General features: G+C 43.9%; 1 protein-coding gene across 1 annotated transcript in view; it reads right to left on the minus strand.

Moving 5' to 3' along the window:
- LOC144769271 (electrogenic sodium bicarbonate cotransporter 1-like) overlaps positions 1-25,337 on the minus strand; it is a 584,697-nt gene that overhangs the window by 173,114 nt on the left and 386,246 nt on the right. Inside the window, exons 12-13 of the mRNA XM_078653329.1 lie at positions 17,510-17,580; positions 6,895-7,086 (exon numbers count right to left, since the gene is read on the minus strand). Of these exons, the coding sequence (XP_078509455.1) occupies positions 6,895-7,086; positions 17,510-17,580 (263 nt within the window). The remainder of the gene's footprint in view (positions 1-6,894; positions 7,087-17,509; positions 17,581-25,337) is intronic.

Raw genomic sequence — 25,337 nt, forward strand, 5'->3', positions numbered from 1 at the left:
GAGGTTGGGGTTTCAAAAATGGGTCAGAACCTGTGTTTCCCGGAATTTATTATATATGTGGAAACAAGGCTTATTTCAAATTGCCGGATCACTGGTATGGAAGCTGCTATTTTGGCATTGTTTTCCCGAAAATATACCACGTGAATGAAATTGCTGGAAGCAACGAAAACACTAATGGCTTAGCGCGTAGTAAAAGAGAAAGTGTAGGTGAAATAATGGGTAGTATTTTTAGTGCACTGATACCTGGAGTGGGAGTGGTTCTGAACACTCACAGAATTTGCAAATTATCCACAATAGTGGATGTGTTGTCTACGGACACGGCTCATGGATTTCTGCTGGTCAATACTGAAATGGTTGCGATCAGATCAATGGTTTTGCAGAACAGACTTGCTCTTGACACCTTATTAGCAAAAGAGGGCGGAGTCTGCCGGATGTTGAAGGCGCAACATTGTTGCACTTACATTCCGGACAAAAGTATACAGCTCAAAAGGTATGTGAAAAACATTACTAATCTGGAAAAGGAACTCAAACTACTCGAGGTTGACAGTGCCTGGAAGAGACTGGTTGATGGTCTCTCCAATGTAGGTCATTGGTTTGCTAGCTTAGGTAAAAGCTTATTGTTTAAGGTACTGATGCCAATTGGAGTGATAGGTCTTATCCTATTTCTCATATTCGTCTGTTGCAAATGTCGCAAACACACAAAGAAATACCAAGTGAATGCGAGAGGAGTGAAACGGAGTGCGGATGAGCTTGAATTGGAAGAAATGAATAATCAGATTTATAAAAAGGTGAAAAATTCTCACCCTACCAAAAATGAGAAAGAGAAACTGAATCGCCTGTTGGAAGAGATAGAAATGTACAAGGTGTGAAAGAAAGTTGGCATCTGGTTCCATTGTTTTGTGATGATAGTAAATATCATCAAAGAGGGGATTGATAGAGCAAGATTTCGCATCGCGACTTGCTCGAGTCAAGAACCTCGAAAATGTGTTATAATCTCGTAATTCCAATTGTTCGTTTTACTAATTTTATGTATTTTGAATGTGCGTGTGTATCATAGTGATGCTTGCCTATGTGTTCTACTAATACAAATAACACTTGTTCCTAATATGGCCGCTGCTTGACTTTCCTCTTCTGCGCATGCGTTAGTCACACTCACGTGACTTCATGTAGATATAGTTCTGGAGGGAAAGGGTGCGCATGCGTAATCGCCATAAAATGGCAGCTTAATGTGATAATGAAGTGAAGCTCGTGCTATTGCTCATCGTGTCGTTATGTGTAGCACTTACCCCTAATTGCATAGTATACATTTTAATGATAAACCTGAAGTGTGAAATCATGACATGTAATACAGTCATTCATTTCTATGTTTTAATTTGTTTTCGCTTACTTTTCATGTATCCTCGGCACGGAGGGGTGATGGGGGTTGTGCGTCCATCTTGGAGTGCAGTTCTGCGCAGGACCAGCCATGGCGAGGTGACATTGAAACCGAGCCAAGAGAAGGTTACTGCCAAAAAGGGCCTGGGAAGATGCACCTTCACCCAGCCGGAGAAACAGAACTTGTACTGCACTTGCAACAAATGTATACACTGCTATTATATTCTGTGTATTCTCTCATGGGAACCCCAATCTTGCTAGGCGGTACCTTAGAATGCAAAATAAGTCTTGCAATAGACTGTTCTGATTGGTGTGTTAACCAAGTCCTACCTTAGGACCAATCGAAATTGGGTATTCTGACACTTTGCAACATTTGGGGGGTGGTACACTGACCCAAAAGAGTATATCTAGCCTAGGTTTAGCTAGAGAAATTGTCCGACTTGTCCGAATAGCTGACCTGTCACTGACCCAACGCACTCAATAGGTGACTGAATATACAGAGCGCTGTGGAGCACTCTGTCCGAATTTGACCATAGACTAAGGTTTTACTAAACCTTAAGTGCTGGCGGAGCACTTTGCTGGGGAGTTCGCTAACCCAATCGGGGTTCTGACTGATAGCTGCAGAGAGGGTGGAGCGCAGGCGTTGCTTCCGAACTGCGGGTGCTGGTTGTGTCCTGGTGGTCCTGTTGTGATCCTAATCTGGGTTTCCTGTCCTGTCCTGAGGTGTCCATACTGCACCTGCTGTCCCATTGATGACTGCTATTCCTTGGGGTATCTCCTGTCCTTAACTGACCCGTGGCCAGGGTTGGTTTTCACACCAGTCTAGGTAAATATCTTGCAGAAAACTCTAAAACTGCACCTTTCTATTTTTCTGTCTTTGCTTCAATAAAGACACACTTTGCATATGATAATTTCCCATGCTTTCCGCAACCATTGTATATCATAAAGTTTGCATTTAATTTCATAGCGTGTTCCTATGTTACCCTACCTTTTAGAAATCATTTTCTCCATTGCAGTTTGCAATTTCCTAAGGTGGACTATACTTTTCTCGTATAAACTGACTGAAGTAGTTTGTTAAAGTTATAGCGTGTTTTCATTTTTTACCCTTACTATATCTGTTAGGATTCCAAATTTTCATTCATATTCATGAAAACTGTCTTAGTGTGTTCCCTGTAGCCCTAGTCACAAACTTAGATGGTGGCTTTTACATTTCTCCTGTATGATTATGTACCCTTGTTACCCTGATTATCGTTTTTCTCTTATCTGTAAGCCTAATGATTTTCCAAAACTGAACTCTAGATAAAGAGACTTAAAACTTCCCAGGTGTCCGTGGTCATTTGATGAAACATTGAAACCATTTTTATGTTGGGTTTTGTATTTTACTGCCTTTCCTTTTACAGCTAGCTCCCTGACCCATCGTGGTCATAGGTACCCGTATCGGTGGATGGTAAGTCGGGTACACTAGAAATAGCAGGAAGGGACTCACAATTATTGGTAGTAGATTGTGTGGTCATCTGATCAATGTATATGGTGAAATGAAATATATGGGCCCGAAACCTAAGTGGTGAAAATATTGGTCGGGTGACCTGCGATCTCTATCACTATCACTGGCGGAGAACCCGGTATTCTTACTCAGAGGTGATAAAGTGGTTCCACCACAGGGCATTCTGGATCATCTGATGTCTCTACTACATGAAGGGCACCAGGGCATCACAAAAACCAAAGCCCTTGCCAGACAAGCGTACTGGTGGCCGGCTATCGACGTGCAGGTGGAACGTCATGTGCGACAGTGCGAGTCATGTGCCAAAGCAGACAAGTCACAGAGCATGCTACGACCACCCTTGGGGAAATTCCCAGTACCTGAAGGACCGTGGGAAATGATATCAGTGGACATTATGGGTCCAGTCCTCAACAAAGCAGGAACTCAGAAATATGCGGTGGTACTCATCGACAAATATTCCAAGTGGCCGGAGGTGGAGATTATGGAGCAAGTAGACACGGGGGCTGTGGTACGTTTCTTACGCGCCACGTTTGTCAGGGAGGGTATCCCAAAAATAATTACATGCGACAATGGGGCCCAATTCACTTCTGCGAAGTGGATTGCCTTCACCACCAGAAATGGCATCGAAGTGAAACATACGCCCATCTATCACCCCGCTGGCAATGGTCAAGTGGAGCGTTTCAATCAAGTGATTATGGGCACCATCCAAGCGGCCATAGATGATGGCCTGGACTGGGAAAAAGAATTGGAAAAGATGATCTGGGCTTATCGCATCACCCCAGGGAGCACGGGATACAGCCCATTCAAAGTATTGAGAGGAAGGGAGGCCTTCACGAAAGACAACACGGCATGGAGGAAATTAGTGGTGCAGAGTAAGTGGTCACCAGCGGTGGTCAGAAGGAATCTGGAGAGAGCACAAGAGGTATACACAGCTCACTACAACAAGAGACGGAACACTCAGGAAGTGGGTTTGGAGAAGGGCGATTGGGTTCGTGTAAAACTGGCCATCTTGAAGAGAAAGGGAGAAAGCAAGTTTTCATCACCCTTGAAAGTGGTTGAACCCTACGCCCGATCGGCCTTGCTAAGTGACGGCAAAGTATGGTCACTGGACAGAATGGCGAAATGCAGCAAGATCCTGAAGTGGGAAGAAGAGACTATGGAAGGAGCAGAGTATGTGGACGAAGAAGGTGAAAGCGAATGTAGTGGAAGGTACGGAGAGAATGTAGAAGAAGGAGTGCAGCAAGTGGCAGATGGAGAAGGAGAAGGGGGTGCGAGGATGAGAGAGAGAAGCGGATGCAAAGTAGAGAGTGAAGGGAAGTGATGGACAGAAATAGAGGCGGCTTAGGAGAACGGACAGAGAACAAGGAATCGGAAGAGGAAGGAAGCAGTGAGAGTGTGAAGACCTGAGTGGGAAGGAGAGTAAAGGTACCAGAAAGGTTCAAGGACTATGACATGAACTGGAAGTAAGGACTTTGTTTATACTGTTTGGTAATGCATAAAGGGGGGAGATATGTAGTAGCGGTCTAGTGTTCCGTCCCCGGAACAGGAAGCGCGGGGACGGGAAGCGGAAAGCGGCCATATTGTTTACTGGCGCCGACCGCTGCAACGAGTTGGTAGCTCCCGGCGCTCCGGGAATAAAGATATACTTAAAGTCAACAGCTCGTGAGTGTGGTGATTTACTAAACATTACATGAGCCTGCAGTGGAGAGGAGCGCGATGCAGCAGATAAGTGTATTTTTGTTTTTTCTTTGTTTGTCCGTCCATCTGTCCGTCCGACCCTTCCAACCCTGTCACTATATCAAGACACTGGCCGCTACTGAATGTAGGGTGCCCAGTGTTCGAATTGTTCCAGTGTTTACCGGTGCTCGGCACCAACACTTCGAGCGAAACACCGACATGCATTTATGGGAGTTCTCCACATGGTGGCGCTATGAGACTATTTGTTAGAAGTGGAGTATTTCACTACTTAACACACGTTTAAAAAAAATGAAAAAACAAGCACTCCCAGGCCAAAAGTCACACATGTTTGAGAGTGATGGTTAATAGGTAATGCTGACATGGATATTCAGTATTAATGGCAGGAGTTGTGGGTGGTATTAACTGTACTGGGCTCCAGTGAAATACCTTTTTCTACCAATTAAGCACTGAGGGTGGCTGGAGTGTATGGCCCACTAACACATAATCACACAACATTTAAAATGCAGTTTGGAGCTCTGTGGGGCTCTCTCTCTCTATTGCTTTTTTGCTTTTTCAGTCCTCGTGCAAAGCTTTTGAAGGGGAAGATTGTGGTAGCGCTTGTAAAAATCAGCAGTATTTGCTAAATGGGGCGAGCCACACACAGGTCTGTGACACGAAAGGCACTGAGGGCCATGCCGTGTCCCATGAGTCATTTGTGGGACAAGCCAGATGTACAACTTCCTCAACTTCAAAGTTCACATTAATGTACCTTGACTCTTGCCCTTAAAACTTCGGAAACTATGACACATTCACCATTCCTTCTCTGACATTTGTTTTGGCACCAGCATTTGATCAATTTTCTATTACACTATGTAATGTCTTGTTGATTTGAATATCCAACTGTTCCCTCTTTACCCTAAAAACACGTTGTGCACTCTTTAGTCTGCCAAACATCTCAATTCAGGAAAATAGATTACAATTCTGATACCTATAAATCTTTTATTGGCTCTCCATCAACACACTATGGGCTCGATTTGGATGTTGGGTGGAAAGTCTCCGAGCAGCAGTCAGAGTCTCTTCTCCCGACATCCTGAGTTTTCCCTCCAACCGTCGTATTTGGATTACGGCGGTAATAGTAGCAAAGCAAGTCCACAGGAGTTTTTGAGAATGACAGTATATGTAATCCTTACCTGGTGGCCAAAATAACCAGCCTAATAATGCTGGAAAGAAATCTATCCAGCAGTGTCATCATAATAAATGAGCGCTGGAAGTACAAGTGGACAGTCAACTGATCCTGCCTGACTATGCGAGTCGGATCTCTGTCATATTCAGGCAGCATGAGGTGACTGTCCATTTGTACTTCCAGCGCTCATTTATTATGATGACACTGCTGGATAGATTTCGTACCAGCATTATTATTAGGCTGGTTATTTTGGCCACCAATTAAGGATTACATATACTGTCATTCTCAAAAACTCCTGTGTACTTGTTTTGCTACTATTTTGCTTGAAGTTGCCATACATTACGGACACTTTGATACTTACATCTCTCAGGAGTGCAACCAATATCCTCTTATGCCCTGAAGAAGTCCATCTGTCTGGACGAAACGCGTCAGCTGTTGATTCCAATTAAGAGTGACTTTTATACATTTTGAATAAAAGAAGATTATTTGAAGATAATTTATAATGTGTCTGTCCTGTTTTATTAAGTGGTGCACCTTTGCGTCTTTTCAAAATTAATTCTCATCTGATAGCGAAGGGAGTGCCATCTATTTTGGAGCAAAAATTTGAAGTCCTGATTTCCCAAAGTTTTGCTCCAATGCTAATGCAATGCATTTGTCTACGCATATTAATTTGCGCTGTTAGGATATGCTCTAGATCTTATGCTAAACAGTGCACACTCGCCTCTGCCCAAGCCAGTTTTTTTGTGCACCAGTGTATAGTTAACACCAGTAAAAGGCCAATCTATGTGTAGATATGGTGCTTTGCTGTGTTTTCCCTTTCCTACAACAGAATGCTACACATTTTGACTCTGCGCTGTGTTGTGTGAAATCTTAGTTAATCTTGGCTTCAGAGTATTCAGTTTCAACAGTTGTCATGGTAGAGTCTGCACTAAAACTAAATCAAAAGCTCGTTAATAAATACAATACCAACTGTAATACACATAACATATAATGAGTTTTGAAGGACAGACTCATAGTACAGTATTTCAAAACTAAACACTGTGTCAAACCCCGCTTTAGATTTAGCCACAATTCTTGGCTGTGCAGATTACGTGAGCCAACACACTTTGAAAGGATGCTTGCCTTCAAACACTGCAAATAATGCAAAGAAAGCACTTACACTCGTAGGAAAGTATCTGCATGTCTTGAAGTTTTTAAGCATGGTGCAACAAACAAATGTTCCAAAAAATAGCATGAAGGACATGAAGGTGACATCTGGAACATAGTTACAGCTGTTCCCTACGAGGAGACCTCCAAGGTTCAAACAATCTTTTCGAGTCAGCATGGACCAGTTCAAGGGCTGTTCATTTAGCTGATGAAAAGTAGAGAAAAAACGAAAAGTCAACTTTGAAATGTCATGCCAAGCTAGAAACGTATCTAATAAACAGAGCAGGGTTGGATGTCACATAGATCTGCCAGCGTTCATTGGAGGAACACATATGACTTGTTATCAAAGTATGACAACACAATAATTCTTAAGCATGTTCACATTGGAACTGGGCAGCAACATACTTTCATCCAGTGGGTAATGAAACCAGCATGTCTCCACAGCTGACAAGATAAACCTGTGTCCGCGATGATGGCCAAGCAAATTTTAGGGTTAGCAAAATATATTCATCACTTGAATGCAACTTTCGTCATTATTGTGTGCAAATAGAGATGTTTGTGTACAGTGTTTTTGGTCAAAATCATCCTAACACCTAATTGCAGTCCTTTACAATTATACTGCTGCCTAAAAGATATCAAGAAAATATTACATAAAACTGGATTAGAAGGTAACATTTTTATATGTAACTGTAGTTCTCTATCCGTGTTATCTTTATCATTCATAATCAACGTTGTAATTGTCGTCATCATTAATAACTGTTAGGATATTCATACAGGCGCCAAACAGCTTTATTAGTATTATGTGGAAGCAAAAACATATGATAATACCCAAAGGATAATTTTGCACTGCAAAGAGGTGTATTGATATGGTGTAGCATAAAATGCTGATTTTGGTGGATTTGTAGGAATTCTGCCTAATTGTCAGGATTCAGGTGAGGCATCAGGTACACAGGGGTTGGAAACGCAGCAAAACAGGCCAGTGGAAACTAGCAAGAACGGGAATACTAGAGAGCTAATTGCAGAGCAGTCACTCACTTCCTGGGTTTTTACTCATTACCGAGTGATAGGTGGTAGAGCCATTCTTAATACCTCAATTTGCATTTAGTAACATTGTACTTCGCTTTTCATATCTGTTCGTACGTGTATTGCGTTGCTCACATGTGTTGTTTTTCTGCCTCGGTTCCCCAGTTAGTCATCCCGTACACTGTCTTTTTGTTTGTACTGCCTCTTGTCCGCCACACCTAGTTGCTGACCGGTGTGTTTGCGGTAGCGTCCTGGGTCTTCTGCTGGATTCCTGTTCAGTTCATAGGTCATTAAAGCAACACCCACTGTAAGTCTGGGCTCATTCTTTGTACATTGTTGGTCCACCTGCCTGCTCTTATGTGCTTACATACTGTATTTTATCGTCCAGACATTTCAGAACTACCTCCTAACATCAAGACAGAGCGGTGCCGCCCCTTGAGTCAGACGATTGCATGGCGGAGAGCCAGCTCCACTCTGGTGTTTCTCTCCCTCACTCCCCTTTCCCTATTTTTCCCCAGATCCCTACGACTGGTAGCTCGCTCACCTCTGCTCACCGCGTAGGTTTTTAGGGATGTGGGGATTTCAACGGGTCTACAGCTTCAGACCCTCACCACCACACATACTAATCAGGCAGCTTTCCCTCTGCAAACCTTACCAATGGCTGCGGAAGCTCTGATTGAGGCCTCTGGGGCACAGCAGACATCACTACTGCACATGGAGGGACAGGAGCTGCAATCGAAATGCAAAGTTTACATTATGTGACTGGACATTGGGGGGGGCATGCAGCTTACCCTGATGCCCCGCTTAGAAATGGGAAGCTTTCCCTCACGCAAAGCTTCCTCTTTGAGAATGGACACAACCTACCTTCAGGTACCACTATCCTACCAATGGTTTGTGGCTACACTTTCGTTCACAAACCACTGATACAGGAAGGGGGATGCCGTAATGAGTCGTAATGTGGACCTCAATAGACGTGAATCCATTTGTGAATCTTAATGTAGTTGCAGTGCATAGCAATTGTGCATTTTGTATTCACAAAGCCTGCAAATGGGTGTTCCCAAACTTTCCAGGGCATCTTTGTTGTGTAATTTCCACTCCCTACTGCGGCAGATTTACACATGTGTAATACTGAAAATGTGAAAATAGACTCACAAGGGCAAACTCGCCTTTTGTGTATTGCTTGTACTGACAAATTAAGCCACTTTAATTGATCGGTTGACTTTACAGGGAAGAAACAGTGTGTTTATGCACAGGGAGTAACCATGTGCTAGACAGTCTTTCAACTATGTTTTAAGTAGAAGAGTACAGTGGAAAAAAACTATGAAACAGAGCTCTCCCTTGCCGGGGACTCTCCTGTTACATTCACTTGAAAAAGATCATCCTTGCAAAGGCCTTCCCCCTCTGCTCCTCCAAAGCATTACAATAAACTGCTGACCCAGCCCTGTCACATCATGGCAGCCATCTGAAAGCTAGAGACACAGACTAACACGACCGTTGCATTGCTATCAGTCCCTGTGCTGGAACCCAATGCAGCCAGCACTAATGACAACCGTTCCTCTGTTCCGTGAATGCTCGAAAAACTAACTTCAGTTATGAAAAGCCAGACTGCACTGGACAAAGGAAAGGCCAGATGCGTTTCACTGAGTGCAGGGCCCTTTGTGCTTCTTAGAGGCGCATTACTAACTCTGTAAGAGAGAGATATACCTCACTCTCGGCAGACCTAACAAATAGGCTGTCCTGAGGTCATTTGCATCACCAACACCGGAGCACGGTACCGAGCACCGTGGGAAGTTTGCACAACACGTGGAGAAGGAAAAGCGAAGCGAACACGAATTGCAGGGTACAGCCACAAACGCACTGCTGTTTAAAGAGGACAGTTACACACAGCAGCAAGGACAGGCGGTGTATTCAGCGCTGCTTGTGGTTACTTGTTTTCTAACCTGCACTTTGCAAACACTAGCAGGCAATTCAGCCTTCCATGCTTCTTATGTAGATGCATTGAGCGCGACTAACTCGGGTAATAAAGGGATAGTGTGCATTCATTCAGGGGGTAATAATATGTTTTACCTATAGTGGTATACATCTGAACTATGGTAACAACCACTATATCAAATCACACAAGATAATGGACGTAATGTTGCACAATGGCAAACATTCACCCCCAGTCACAGATCTGGGTTTAATCCATCGTTATTTTGCTCACCAAGCCACCCCAGTTCAGACATGGCCATATGCAAATCAGTCTTGACCCTGTGCCTCATGGGAACAGTCCAGCCCGAACTGCCAAGCCATGTCTTTCCTGGACCGGAATCAAGCATCCTAGGACCGGTTTCTGGCTATCAGCCGTCTTCAGCCAGGATAGCTTGACTCCAGTAGCCTAGTGAGCAAGGGACCCACGTCTGGGCATACCCTCCCACATAGGGTGAATAGCAAAACACACAAGATAATGGACGGAATGTTGCACAATGGCAAACATTCACCCCCAGTCACAGATATGGGTTTAATCCATCGTTATTTTTCTCACCAAGCCACCCCAGTTCAGACATGGCCATATGCAAATCATGCCTCATTGGAACAGTCCAGCCCGAACTGCCAAGCCATGTCTTTCCTGGACCGGAATCAAGCATCCTAGGACCGGTTTCTGGCTATCAGCCGTCTTCAGCCAGGATAGCTTGACTCCAGTGGCCTAGTAGCAAGGGACCCATGTCTGGGCATACCCTCCCACATAGGGTGAATAGCAAAACACACAAGATAATGGACGGAATGTTGCAGAATGGCAAACATTCACCCCCAGTCACAGATATGGGTTTAATCCATCGTTATTTTTCTCACCAAGCCACCCCAGTTCAGACATGGCCATATGCAGATCATGCCTCATGGGAACAGTCCAGCCCGAACTGCCAAGCCATGTCTTTCCTGGACCGGAATCAAGCATCCTAGGACCGGTTTCTGGCTATCAGCCATCTTCAGCCAGGATAGCTTGACTCCAGTGGCCTTTAGAACAAGCATTGGCATAGCCAATAGGTCTCGCCTTTGGGACCTTATAAGTGTTTAGCCATGCAACAGTTAATGTTGTTGCACCAAGGATATTGTGCTGGATAACTAAACACTTATAAGGTCCCAAAGGCGAGACCTATTGGCTATGCCAATGCTTGTTTGGTTTAAACTTTCAGTCATATTGCACAGCAGCAGTGCTGCCGTGCAACACGGATAAAAAAACTTTGAAAAGCATTTCAGCCATGTTGTCCACATTAAAAGAACATGAAGGGAAATTGTAAAGCTTGGAAGTGTAAACGGGAGACAGAGATGTTTTTTAGTTGTTAATAAGTATTAATGGAGTAAATAGCACCTCATATGCGGGTGAGGCTCAAATGCGCAGAGAGAAGAGTGTTGCCGAGCCATCGCACCTCTTGTACAAGTGGTACCTGCGTCCTTGGAAATGTGGGTCAAAGACTTGGAGTGGGAAAGGCCTAAGTGTACGGGTTAAGTACAGCAGTGATCTTGGTTGAGTGGGTTTGTGTGGGGCCTGGTGCCACTGCACGGGTGCACAGAAGGAAGGCGTGGTTTAGTAAGTGTAGTTTCATAGGCTACAGGGGGGAGAGGTGGGTTCAGGGATGTTGCCTTGTGAAGGAGGTGATAGATGGAGGTGTTAGTACATCACAGGCACAAAGCATATTTTGTAGTTAGCCACGGAGCCTGGTGCAAAGTGCATGATAGTGCGCAGCGGGGTAGGCAGCGTGTGATGACCTGTAGTGCTACAGGGAGATAGGCTCCTTGGCTAATGTAAGAAATCTGAAATGAAGCAGGAATAGGCGCTCAATAGCTCCCACAAGCCTCAAGGCCCTGGTGCAGCTGCCCCTGATGCATGAAGTTTGTGTATGTGTGTGTTTGTGTGTGTGTGTACGCACGCGTGAATGCATGCGTGCATGCGTGAATGCGTGTCTGTGTGCAAAGGGCATGGATGGGAGAGGGAGTGGTGTGTTAAAAGGGTCCTAGAAAAGCGATGGTGTGTTGTTTCAGAAGGACATGTTCCCATCATTTCTAGGTCACAAAGCAGCACCCATTGAATGTTTTACACAGTGCCTGCTTCATTCAAAGCTGTGGACAGCAGGCTGTCCGAAATTCAACCTAGCTTCCTGTTTGTCTGGGTCTCCAGCTTGATATGTTTTTCCGGAAACACAATGTGTTAGGATGACTTTCAAATATATTTCCTGGGTAGGCTAATTTGGCTCCGTCCTGTGAAGAGGCTAGTAGGCGGGACTTACAGAAGCTTCTCTTGAGTGAAATAGGATGGTGTATATTCCTATGGAGCTGGTCTTAATGTAACTGCTGTTCACTCAATGGGAGACATGCTCAGACATTGTGGGGAGCTTTGGCACAGGGTCAGCATGCATAAGTAACTTGATATATACAAAGGCAGACATATGAGAAGATAGGCAGATATAGGGGGCTTGGATCAGATGGTGAGACAGTGAGAAGCTTTTTTGAGGACAGTGTAACGTTTCTGGGCTGCATGGATGATAAGCTTACTTCACATGAACTGATGAAGTGAGAAGGTTGATGCGCACGAGGCGTGAAATGTGGTGCTCACGAACAGAGCGTGAGAAGCTTTGGGCACATGAACAATCACAGTGAGGAGTATGGAGCACTTGGTAGACAGTTTGAGGAGTGTAGGGTACACAACAGACAAACAGACAGTGGGGGGAGCTTCTGCACACAAACAAATTGAAGTTTTTGGGGAGCATGAACAACAGCTAGAGACGCTTAGAACACTTGACCTGATGAAGCAGAAAGATTGATGCGCATGGATAAACAACACTAGGTCCATGTTACTTAGTCTCGGTCTCAGACATATACATTTAGGGGTTTGGGCACATGGGCAGGCAGTGTGCTAGCTTGGGCACCTTAAAAGACACTGCGAGGAGCTAATTGCATAAGACAAGAAGTTGTGAATTGCTGTGGGTACATGATCGGCCACAGTGAGGTGATTGAGCACAATGATAGGGAATGTGAGAGGTTTGCAGTGCCATGATGAAGGAATTAGCCTCTAACTCACTGCAGCTGGCACTTTTCACAAGTAGTCCCAGGTGACTTTTTTACACAAGTGTAATCTCACGTAAATCATTATTGTGTTTAGTGTGTCTCTTATATTTCGTGTTTGCGCTTTTTGTGCGACTTTTGCATTAAGGAGGCTGATTCGAGTAGACAATGTCATGCAGACGACATACTGCCCGATACATCGAGCAGTTATCTTGAATGATGTTTATACCAGAGGGCATAACTTGAGTGCTGTTTTTAAGTAGACGACCACCCAAATGATTGAGCAGGTATTTTGTGCATATTTCGTGTGGGTAGGGCCAACATCCTGTACAGTTTGCACGCAGTCTACAGCCTTGTGTAAATCGTGCATCCCACAAAAATTCCACGAGCAATAAACCCGCAAGTTCACCCACTACCTTTACAATCACAGCATCTGTAGTTAGCTCAGTGCACAGACTCCATAAAAATGAATGATCATCCATGCTCCTTGGTACACTGACGCATGCGTGCTACAAAGACTGGAATACCAGTCACTGTGAGAGATGGGGTTATGAAAGTTATCAGATAAGTGACAGTTAGCACCGGTTCAGGATAATTGTTCAACTAAGCCGGCAGAACATGGATCTACAAACAGAACAAGCCCGGGAGTGGTGCGCGCAAGCTCTAAAAGGCATTTTTTTAAAAAAGCATGGTGAAGGTGCGTGCCTGAGCGCGCAGCCTGCTCTTTTTCAAAGCACATACTCGTGCTTGTGGCACGCCGCTGCGCACTCCCGCAAGGCGTATGCCCCCACAAGTACCAGTATGTGCTTTGAAAAAGAGCTGCACGACGGCTAAAGGTCTCCTAAGCAGCGAATGAACACTGCGTATGCGAGACCTAAAAAGGCTAGCACTATGAGTTAGAATTTCATATTCCCTCGGATGGACAGTCATGCATACCAGGAGAACTGCCAGTAAATGGGATACACAGCACACTACACTGACAATGCAATATGGGACAAAGTACAAGGCAGAGGCCTGAAACAAATCACATCACCACAAACACACACAAGCCAAACATATCAAAAATACACTTCAACAATCATGGGAAAACAAGATAATTTTGGCACGAAACCGCTTATAATCATAAGTGTGAAAGACAATAAGATCACAAATGCTTTACACAGCATATGAAACTAGAAGCACTGCAGGTCCGCCATCAACCTCCCATTCACATAAAGTGAGAGAAAGCAACCTGCAAATGGCACCGACGCATCCTTACCTGGCACACCCAGTGCTTCAACAGAAAGACAAGTGAATGCGGCTATGAACGCTGTTGCAACCGTAGACATAAACAAATGAGAAAGGATAGACCACAGCCGGGGCGACTTCCCCTACATTAAGAACACCAAACCAGACAAAATCAGCTGGACCCACCACCATGATATATTACATCGGCCACCATGAGACAAGCAAACACACCTCACCTCCTCACCAACTGCAGATGAAAAGCAATCAGTCACAAATATATGACAAGAAAAAATCTTACTTCTGCGTCCGTCAAATTCCTACCTCTTTACTTAGATTATTTACCTGTGTATCCTGACCTCAAATGATGTTCAGAATATATAATAGAAGGTGACATTTGTTTGCTGGACAATAAAGGTGATTCGTCCATAAAGAATGAAAACGCGATTGTAAAGGAGGTGGTTTTCAGTGGCTAATGGACTTTAGCGTGGACTGTGCTAGAGGTGGATTCACATTCAGTTTTTTTGTGTCCCCCATTTTGTATTTTTCGACCAGTGCACCATCCCACAGAAATTGTACTGGCGTTCATGTTCCGGGTAGAGGGGAGGGGTGCTTATATTAATATTTTATAGTAGGACTAAATCTCTCGCAATCTAAAAACGTTTTTGATGTACACAATTATAGTTTTAAATGTAGCACTTTAGTGCTCCAATAATGACTGATCTTTTACTTAACTGCAATGTTCAATGTGGCGGGATTGCTAAAAAGGTGTCTTGAATTAACCACAGTCCTTATGCTATTCTTGCTTTTTGTAAGAGTAAACTGAGAGGACTGAATTTATAAAGCTACTTGCATGTGTAAGTTTAAATTACACATGCAAACAGCCTTTTGCAAACCTAAGACACTTCTGGCAATCAAAAAAGATGGCTTTCTACTTGTGAAAAGTTTTTCTGACATGGGGCCAATTCACAAACAAGCGTTAGACATGTACATCCGAGACTTAGTCCTATGCAAGGATGTAAACGTACATTTGGGAACTCAGAAACATTCCTAGTAGTACGTCTGCTAAGCTGTGCCACTGGACACTTCCCAGGCGTATTACTGGGAGTGCCATGTGGCATCAGCTGTCTTCTCAGTGTGGAGTTATGGGCAGGCTACGCAAATCCTTGTTGGACAAATTAAGGCTGGTGTGCAAATTAGCTTTTTTTGTTTCCTTTTTTTTCCTCAAGGGAGGAACATTTTTCCCATGTCAAAAACGTCTAGCCCTGCATCCTCCCAACATTTGTGGCCATTCTCTGATCTTATTAACGTCCTGGAGAACATCTGCAAGCGTTTCCAGGGTGGAGAGCTAGTGTCAGTGTGGAATGGGATCAGACCGGAGTTTATAAAAGGCAAGAAACTCACAGGGCAAATCCTGCCTTGATCCCCCGATTTGATTCCTCAAATGTGTTATATTCAGTTACACAGTGGCAACACTGGCTGGCTGGTCTTGCCAAGTATCCTTTTTGCGGGTTCCTGACAGGCATAAATGGAACCATTTCGGGGTGTAACTATACACTACGGTCGTACATTGCTTCTTGGATAGCACTCATAGAAAGACTTTCTTAGGAGTACATTTTCTCCACATAGCAGGGAGCGGGCACTTTCAGGGTGAGAATTAGCTGTACATTTGTGCACACCAATAAACATTTACGTTTATGAGTATCATAAAACTTTACATGAGATGTATGACATCACAACGCATGCTTTCACAACGCATGCCTTTACAACGCGGTTTTCACAACGCATACCATTACAATGCATAGTGCTTTGGGGCGCTGGATAGTGAATTGTTTAATTTACTATTCCAACTCCAGTCCCCGTGGATAGTAGGGAAAGTGTTGGATAGTAAATTAAACCTATTCACTATCCTAGAGCGCCCCCTAGCGCTATGCGTTGTAATGGTTTGCGTTGTAAAAGTTGCGTCGTAATGGCACTGCGTAGTAAAAGTTGCGTTGTAAAGGTTGTCTTCCCTTTACATGACATATATCCGGCCCACCGAGGCACCTGAACACAGGCAAACTCCCCAAGATGTTGCAGGTTAGGGCAGTAGAGTCCAGGACCACCAGCAGGTCAGTCCCTCCTCCCCACCTACCCTGTGCACACTTCATTCCTACCCCCTCTTGGGGTCCATCCAGTTGCTGAACCTCCATTGTTGTACATGCCCAACGCTCCCCCTTGATCTTCTGCCGGGTGGGTGGGTGGTTGACGATGCTCCTGCCACTTCCCTAGAGTCCGATAGGACGAAGAAGACAAGACCCCTACGAAGCTGCCCTAAATAAACTCCTAAGTTTCGGTTATGTGTTACTCCGCACTCCCCAGTGACATCACCGGTCTCCCTCCTCATCCAGCCCCGGAGGAGGTTCGGTCCCATGGCGCTACTAAGGGCGCCCCTCCCCTAGTCGCGGTGGGGTGGGGGGGCCTGCTCAGGAGTACATTTTCTCCATATAGCAGGGAGCGGACATTTTCAGGGTGGTAATTAGCTGTACATTTGTGCACACCTATAAAGATTTACGTTTATGAGTATCATAAAACTTTCCATGACATATATCCACCCTGGAAACTGTTAGAGAGTAAATCCCTTTCCAAGATTGTAAAGGGCAGAGAACACCCAACATTAGTAGGGGTTTATGAGAAGCGATTTGTCAGTCGGCAAACATTTTGCTTGTGGGAAAAAAAACAGCAGGCGCATTTGCGCATGTTTTTGGATTTTTGCATGAAAATGGATTTCACAAAAAGATTCGGGGAGTAACCCTGAGACAGTTGAAACTTCCCCAAGACACTCCTGTGAATTCCACAGAATTTGAACTCCAAATTTGGGAGGAAACCAAGAGCAGATTTTTGTTATCTTTTCTGAATGGGCCCCAAGTAACTAACTGTTTGTATCACAGGCCCTAGAGTGCCCAAGGCTCCTTCTGTGGCAACAGGTGATCTGTTCTTCTTTGGGACCATGTAAGCACCACAGATACCTAGGAAGGCATACTAAGGGGGTCACAACTCTCAGGACTGGGGCGAAAGGCATAGTCTGTCATGTCTGTACCCTAGGGATGAAACCTAGAAATACCAGTGATGGGCCAGGCTTCAATAATTGTTCGGTTAATACACAAATAATGCTTCTTGGGTAAAAAAGGCTTGTATTATAATATTCTGCTTGATACAACATCGAATAACATGTACTGTCTGCTCATCATAAGGGTTCAACAATCCTTTTGAAAACATCAAACTAAAAGCCGATGAGCTATACGTGTATTGCTTTCTTCTGGGCCAGACACATGATGCTGCAAAGTGCCAATGCAACTTACCAAGAAAGAAGAAGAATTCATAGAAGAGTTGTAAACATCAAATGTGGTTTTATTCAGTACTGACTGGTTATCTGTAAGAAAAACAAAACAGTAAATTAATATGTTTCTCCTTCTGGTGCAACTGGATCTAACAATGATAACAATAATGATAAACAGGACCATCACTATCAACCGGAGACTGCAACTTCCCCCTAAACACTTGTCAATTATTCGCTAAAGAAGTACGCCCCATCCTTTGTTTGGTAGCAGAAAAGCTGTATTAGAGGCGCTACGGGCTCCTCAAACCCCTGGACCCAAGAGCCACTGCACCTGCTGCACTATTGATAGCTATGTCTCTGCAAGACCATTGCATGTACGAGTGAGAATAAAAACGCCTTCTGATATTAAAATGACGTAAATAATAGATTCCTTGAAGGTAACAGTATAGTTATTAATGTAATGCACATGTTGAAAAATGTGGTTCTGACCTATGCTTGTAGTTTTAAAATTGAAGTTTGAATGCAGGGTGTTCCGACATCTACCGTCATCTTCCCTAATAAATGACAAGTGGAGCGAGTCAGGTGCCATACAGTGTGTATTACAGGGAATAAAATACTCCCACAACAAACTGCATACAGGTTCATCAGAAGAAGGGCGGTCTTTATTTACCAGGCACCACACTTTCTTAGGGCCCCACACGCATATTGTAACATTTAGAGGAAGATATATCAACACTTTGCACTGCCACAAAGTCATGCAGGGTAATGTAAAGTGCACAAAGAGTTTAACAAGGTTTTACTCTACTGCGCAAAATTTTATTGTGCTGGAAAGTAGCCCTTAAAGTAGCACAAATAGAGCTTTGTGAACTTTAAGTCAAGGGAGCGTTCCATGGGTGGCACTTGGGCATTCCCACGCTGCCACCTATGGTTTTTGTTGCACAGCCAGATCTACAAAGACTGTTTGGCTTTACATCAAAAAATAATAGCTCCTTGAAACAGGTGGTAAGTAGGAGAAATGCTTACCTTTTTCCAAACATTTCAAGCATTTAATTTGTGCTGCTCCGTACCGCAGACATTAAATGTGCCAAATGTTTAAAAAATAGTCTAATAATAGGATTTTGTACAGGAAATGTACCCTTCTAGTACAAAATCTATCCTCAACTGCATGCAAACACCTATGAGTGGAGCTAGGCAGCCTTAAAGAGAACCTGCAAGGGACGAAAGCGCTACTCTCTCAACCTAGAGAATTAAGTGCAGCAACTTTGATTGGTGCGCTGTGTTCCACTATTTTTTTGTAAATCTACCACGTGGTTATAGATTTTAAAACATGCCTGCCCTATTTATTAACGGTCATCTAACACGGCTAATACCAGAAGATGGCGCCAGATGCTTTGAGTTTGCCGACTCGGGCCCAGCCAAAACTTCGGCATGCACCATTGCTTGTTAAATGATATTGCAGGACCTTGGTGTTCTGTGGCCACGCAAACAAGCATTAGTAAATGCATTAGTTTTCGCTAATTAATCATTAATAATAAGCTTTTCTTTGTTGTAAGTTGAGGCTTGCTGAGTAGTTGTAAGTTACAGAAAGTCTATTAAAGTGTTATGACTTGTTTATGTACAAAAAGGCAATATATATTGTGCTGTTACTAGTAGTATTATAAAGTGGAGAGATTAGGTAAATGGTGGAGGACAAAGATAAAAAAACTTGTACATGATAAGTAGGCTTGAAAGTAGAGCAGCTATGGGGAGAATGTGCAAAGGGTGGATGAAAAACCATACAAGTACAGCATAAGCGCTGTTTTTGCAAATCTCCCAAAAAACAAGATTACGAAAACTAGATGAAAGGCTATTGTCCATTGTTAAGAAAACAAATGAAAATTAACTTAACATTTTTCAAATGAGCATTTGAGCACTTGTGCAATATAAGTGAACGAAACACACTGAAAGTGAGACTGTTGTTTTATTGAGCTAGGCAAGCTTCTTTTTTTTATTACAGATTTCTCCCACAAAGATTTTTATTTTTATTTTGCAGTCCACACTTTCTTTTATTATTGCAAAAAAAACTTTTAAATGAATATAAACTCTGAAACAATAATGAGAATATAGTAAATATTTGCACTTGCATTGTCATTGGCATTGTTACTTAAGGTTAACAATTTTTCTTAATTTAAACCGTACACTGTGAAATTTTCAATTTTTGTGCTATATACTTTGAAGCTTCTATGTTGTAGCAAATACTATATTTTTTTCAAGACGTTTGTTATAATAATTCCATGGGGCCACTGCATCTGCTGCACCATTGAAATCATTACCCAAGTGCCTACAAGATAACTGCACATTTTCTGTTTTAAGAATGTGCAGTTGGTGCAGTTGGTGTTCTTTATATTATATAACAACGAAAATACAGGACACAAAGCCTTTTAAGCAATTATTAAGCTAAAATGCCAGGCGTAAAGCGAGCTAAATTAGACAAAGAGTTTGCCTGTTTTAAGAATGTGCAGTTGATGTTCTTTATTTAAGAACGAAAATACAGGAGGTTGTTTAAATTAATTTGGGGGAACTCAGACCCTTGTTAGCAATTATTACGCTAAAATACCACACATTAAAAGTATGCAAATAAAAATGAATGTATTTACCATCCACGGAAAGATGAACAGCAACATTCTCACTATTAGATAATAACTCCTGCTTCAGTTTACAGAGTATCGCTTAATTACCACATTGCTTATTCACATGACCAACAGAAAATACAGCTAACAATATAACATGTTTTTGGTGCTAGAACAATATAATCTGCACAGGCCCGTACAAAAAAACAGTCAGTTTTTCCACCTACCTACTTACTAAGCTAAACGTTTGGTGTTAAAAAAAGAAGAGAACTCACACCAAAGAAGAAAAAAACAAAAAAACTGTTTTTTTTATTATTCCAAACTAATAGATACATTCTATAAAAAGAACAGCAGCACACATTCCATACAGTCACCAAACATGCTTGATCAATGAGACAACAATGCCTAGCATCTGGAATTTTAAAATTCACTGCTCTTGAAACTATACAGCCTCCCTTCCCAGCCAGTAGAAGAACAGGCTGCAATCACAAAACTCGTGGAATACTTTTACAACAGGCACATGACCGTGTTTACAATCCAAGGCTCTGTGGCAGTTGTCTGGTGCTGTAACGCTGTACAGAAATTGTCCCAATGGATAAAGGTTAAAACATCCCTTCAGAGCACCATGGAATGTGCACATATAAAGCACTGCAATCACTTTGTTCGGGTTTATGCTACATAATGCTCCAACAACAAACACATGACACATAATTTTTTTTATTAGAGACGAACACATGACACAGAAAAAAAATTACGTTTTATAAGCTGTTGCACCATTCAAATCAGGACCCTAGTGCCTGCAAGATAACTGCACTTGTGACTGCCTGTTTAGTTGCAAAGTATAGCAAAAATCTGTGTTTTGCTTTTGGCCCAGTGACACTGCACCTGCTGCACCATTGAAATCATGACCCTAGTGCCTGTAGATAATTGCACTTATGACTGCCTGTTTAGTAATATAATATAGCAATATTTGGTGTTTAGAGGAGTTCTGACAACTTTTGGGCCTGGTGCCACTGCACCATTCAAATCATGACCTAGGTGCCTGCAAGGTAACTGCACGACTGCCTGTTTAGTAATAACATAGAGCACTATTGGGTGTTTAGTTGTGAGCCTAGAACTTTCTGTCCTGGTGTCACAGCACCTGCTGCACCATTGTAATCATGACCCTAGTTCCTACTAGATAAGTGCACTGTGACAGTCTGTTTAGAAGTAAAATGTAGCAATAATCTGTGTTTAGTGGGGACCCTAGAGCTTTTTACCACAGTGCCACTCTGCCTGCTGCACCATTGAAATCATGCCCCTTTTAACTGCAAGGTAAGTGCTATTCTGACTGCCTGTTTATTAGTAAAATATAGCAATATTAGGTGTTTAGAGGAGTGCTGATCTCTTTGGGCCCTGTGCAACTGCACCTGTTGCACCACTCAAATCATTACCCTAGTGCCTGCAAGATAACTGCATTTGTGACTGCCTGTTTAGTAGTAAAATTTAGCAATATTAGGTGTTTAGTGGCATGCTTAGAGCTTTTGGTCCCGGTGTCACTGCACCTGCTGCACCATTGTAATATTAACCCTACAGCCTGCTAGGTAACTGCACCTGTGACTGTCTGTTTAGTAGTAACATCATGAGTAAACTGTGTTTAGTGGGGTCCCTAGAGCTTTTGACCACAGTGCTGCTCCAACTGATGAACCATTAAAGTCAAGCCCTTTTTAACTGCAACATTCAAAACATGACCCTATTGCCTGCAAGATAACTGCACTTATAACTGCCTGTTTAGTAGTAAAATATAGCAATATTTGGTGTCTAGAGGGGTTGTGAGATGGATTCACTCATGCGCTTACCAGGCATGCTGGTTTCGCGCAGTCTGTACAATGCAAGTCTAAACCACGAATATGCCTTTACCACACATGTACCACGCATGGCTTTACAACGAATAATGCATTGTCAAAGCATGTATGGTAAACACATTTCTGTGGTTAAGACTTGACCCCCCGACCCCAGCCCCCACCCTGAGTACTAAAACTACCCACCTTTTTCCTGAAAACCAACCCCCTTCCCCCGAGCCCTAAAAATGTCCCTGCCTCCAGTCCTAAATACTGCCCGCCCTCCCCTAAGCCCTAAAAATTACCCTGAACTCCCCCTGTGCCCTAAAAACGACCGCCCTCCCCGAAGCCCTAAAAACTTCCCTTGAAAACTACCCCGAACCCCCTCTGAAAACTACCTTGAACTCCCCCACCCCTCAAAATTATCCGAAACCCCCCACACCTGAAAACTACCCCAAACCCCATACACCAGAAAACTACCCCAAACCCCTGAAAACTACCATGAAACACCCACCCCGGAAAAGTATGCTGAGCCCCAAACACCTTTGAAAACTACCCCGAGCCCCCACCCTGAAAACCACCCCGTACCTGAACCACCTCCGAAAACTACCCCGAACCCTCCACCTCTGAAAACTACCCAAACCCCTCAACCCCTAAAAACTACCCCGAACCTCCTATGAAAACTATCACAAACCCCCACCACCCCTTAAAACTACCCAAACCCCCACCCCTAAAAACTATCCCGAACCCCTACCACCCCTGAAAACTACCCCGATCCCCCACCTCTGAAAACTACTCAAACCCTCAACACCTAAAAACTACCCAGAACCCACCTGAAAACTACCATAAACCCCCACCACCCTTGATAACTATCCAAATCCCCCACCCCTAAAAACTACCCCGACCCCCCCTCAAAACTACCATGAACCCCAGCACCCCTGAAAACTACCCCGAACCACCCACCCCTGAAAACTACCTGAACCACCAACCCCTGAAAACTACCCTGAACCCCACACCCCTGAAGACTACCCCAAATCCCCACCTCCCCTGAAAACTACCCATACCCCCTCACCCCTGAAAACTACCACAAACCCCCCATGAAAACTACTCCAGACCTGGCCCCAGCTGCACTTACCTGTCCGTGTTCGCTTCCCATCCCGACACTCCTCTTTCAAGTCCCTGCCCATTCTGAACACTAGAGCGCATTTGCCTTAACCACACACCCAGTGGCGGCTGGTGACAATTGAAAGTGGTAGGGCGTAAAATTTGGGCATGACTTATGTAGCAAGCTAAGTGAGCAAACTTAATGAACAAACATGGTGTCCAGGAATGTAACAATATTGCTATAGTATGAGAACTCATAAAATAAAATAGAAATACTTGAAAAGAGAATAGAATGACATGAATTAATAATAAACCATAAAATAAGAAGGAATGTAACATGGAATTCACTACAGCACCAAACCGTGTAACCCACCCATGGGATTAGGGTGGGAGCAGTGCATTGGCAAGCAATAGTGTAGCAAATACAATAGGATCAGGGCCAGGGTCGAAAAGGGTAGGGGGGCATTATTTCCCAGTTATGGCTGTCCTTTACTACCCAGTTGAGGGGAGGGAAGCCAGTCTACCTGAACTGCCTTAAGGCTCACATCTTTCTTTCTGTGCAAAGGTGAGCAGCTGATGAAACTTCCTCCCTTCTTGAGTTGAGTGCAGACTGCAGAGCTCAGCTCCTGCTAGAATAAACTCGTGCAGGTAGAGGCCTGAAACAGAATTTAATGGACTACGCTACTGTTTGCCAGCACACAAACAATCACATTGTCAGAAATTATTTGTGTCGTAGCATATGACATGTAAAGATAAACACAGCCTCCTCCTGCCCTCAGAACAGCAGAATCTGCCTAGATGCACGGAGGGACGGAGTTTAGGAGAGTGCAATCACTGCAGATAGAGCACTACATTAAAGTACTCCCGTACTTCGTGACAGTTCTAGTGTTAGCCTAATACCCATCTTCTAACCTTTTAGACTCACAGGCATCATCTTCTCTTTCTGTAAATGTAGAAGTTCATGTACTAGAATAAATTCAGCACGCAAATTTATAAGGCGCTTTCCTGCCCGTCTTTCCCCTACATCTAAATGTTGGAGCCCAGTTAACCAGGGCTCCAAGAGTTCAGTCAAAAAATGACAGATTTCCAAGACTGGCAAAAAACACGCTCTAGATTATATTGCAAATGCGACCCTAACTCATTCCGCTGTCTCCGCTTCCGTGGATATCTGGCACTGCTGTGGCAGCAGATAAACGCGGCAAGTGTTATTATTATTTCCTTTGCCCAGCACTCCAGGGCCTAAATGTTATGTTAAATGTTAAATGTTATGGTGTGTTTAGTATAACGCTTGGCTACTCCGGAGAGTGTCCCGGCGCTTTTAACCCAAAACAAGCATGGGACAGAGACAAGAGGGGAAGAAAAACTACTGAGCGAACAACCATGATTTCAGATCCTTCCTGAAAGCCAACAGGAAAGGATTCCTTCGGAGACTGACCGGCAGAGTATTCCACAGTAGGGGCGCTAACTGCCTGAAAGACCGACCGCCAACCCTCACTCTTCTTATGATCGGGACCGAGGCCAGGGCCAACGACTCTGACCTCAATGATCTAGTAGGATGGTAAAAGGCCATCCGTCTTTGAATGTACTTGGCCCCGGACAAATGAAGAGCTTTGAAGGCCAAAGTGAGAGCCTTGAAAACGATACGTTTTCGAATGGGCAGCCAGTGCAAAGTCTGCAGTAGATCAGAAACCCTGGTGTGACGATGGAATCCAAAGATGGCACGTGCCGCAGAGTTCTGATCTCTCTGCAGGCGCTGAAGATGATATTCTGGCAAACCCAAGTACAGAATGTACACGTAGTCAAGGCGCGATCCAATGAGTGCCTGAACCGTGGTTTTTCTGTGAGCCAGCGAGAGAAGAGGGAGAAATTTACGAAGCATCTTGAGAATGCCAAAGCATCTTCCTGTAAGGCCAAGAATCTGGGGCTTCATAGACAGATCATTATCAATCTTTATCCCCAGGTTCTTGGCCATTGTAGAGGCAGCCGAAGGCGGAAACATATTCTCAGGCCAGGCCTGCCAGATGGGATCCGACCGGCAGCCAAAGAAAAGCACTTCGGATTTGTCCGAATTGCACTTGAGGCTGTGTTGCTGGAACCATTTAAACACAGCCCCAAGGCAGCCTCTAATACTCTCCCCATCAAAATCAGCCCCCTTTCCACACGTGAAAAGGAGCTGCGTGTCGTCGGCATATGACAAGATCTGGGCCCCAAAAGACTCCGCCAGTGCTGCCAGAGGGGTCATACAGATATTAAAAAGGGTCGGGCTCAAAATAGACCCCTGTGGGACTCCCACTTCTAATGGTGGCACCACGGTGGA

This window comes from Lissotriton helveticus, chromosome 7 (genome assembly GCF_964261635.1).
Source record: "Lissotriton helveticus chromosome 7, aLisHel1.1, whole genome shotgun sequence".
Classification (NCBI taxonomy): Eukaryota; Metazoa; Chordata; class Amphibia; order Caudata; family Salamandridae; genus Lissotriton; species Lissotriton helveticus.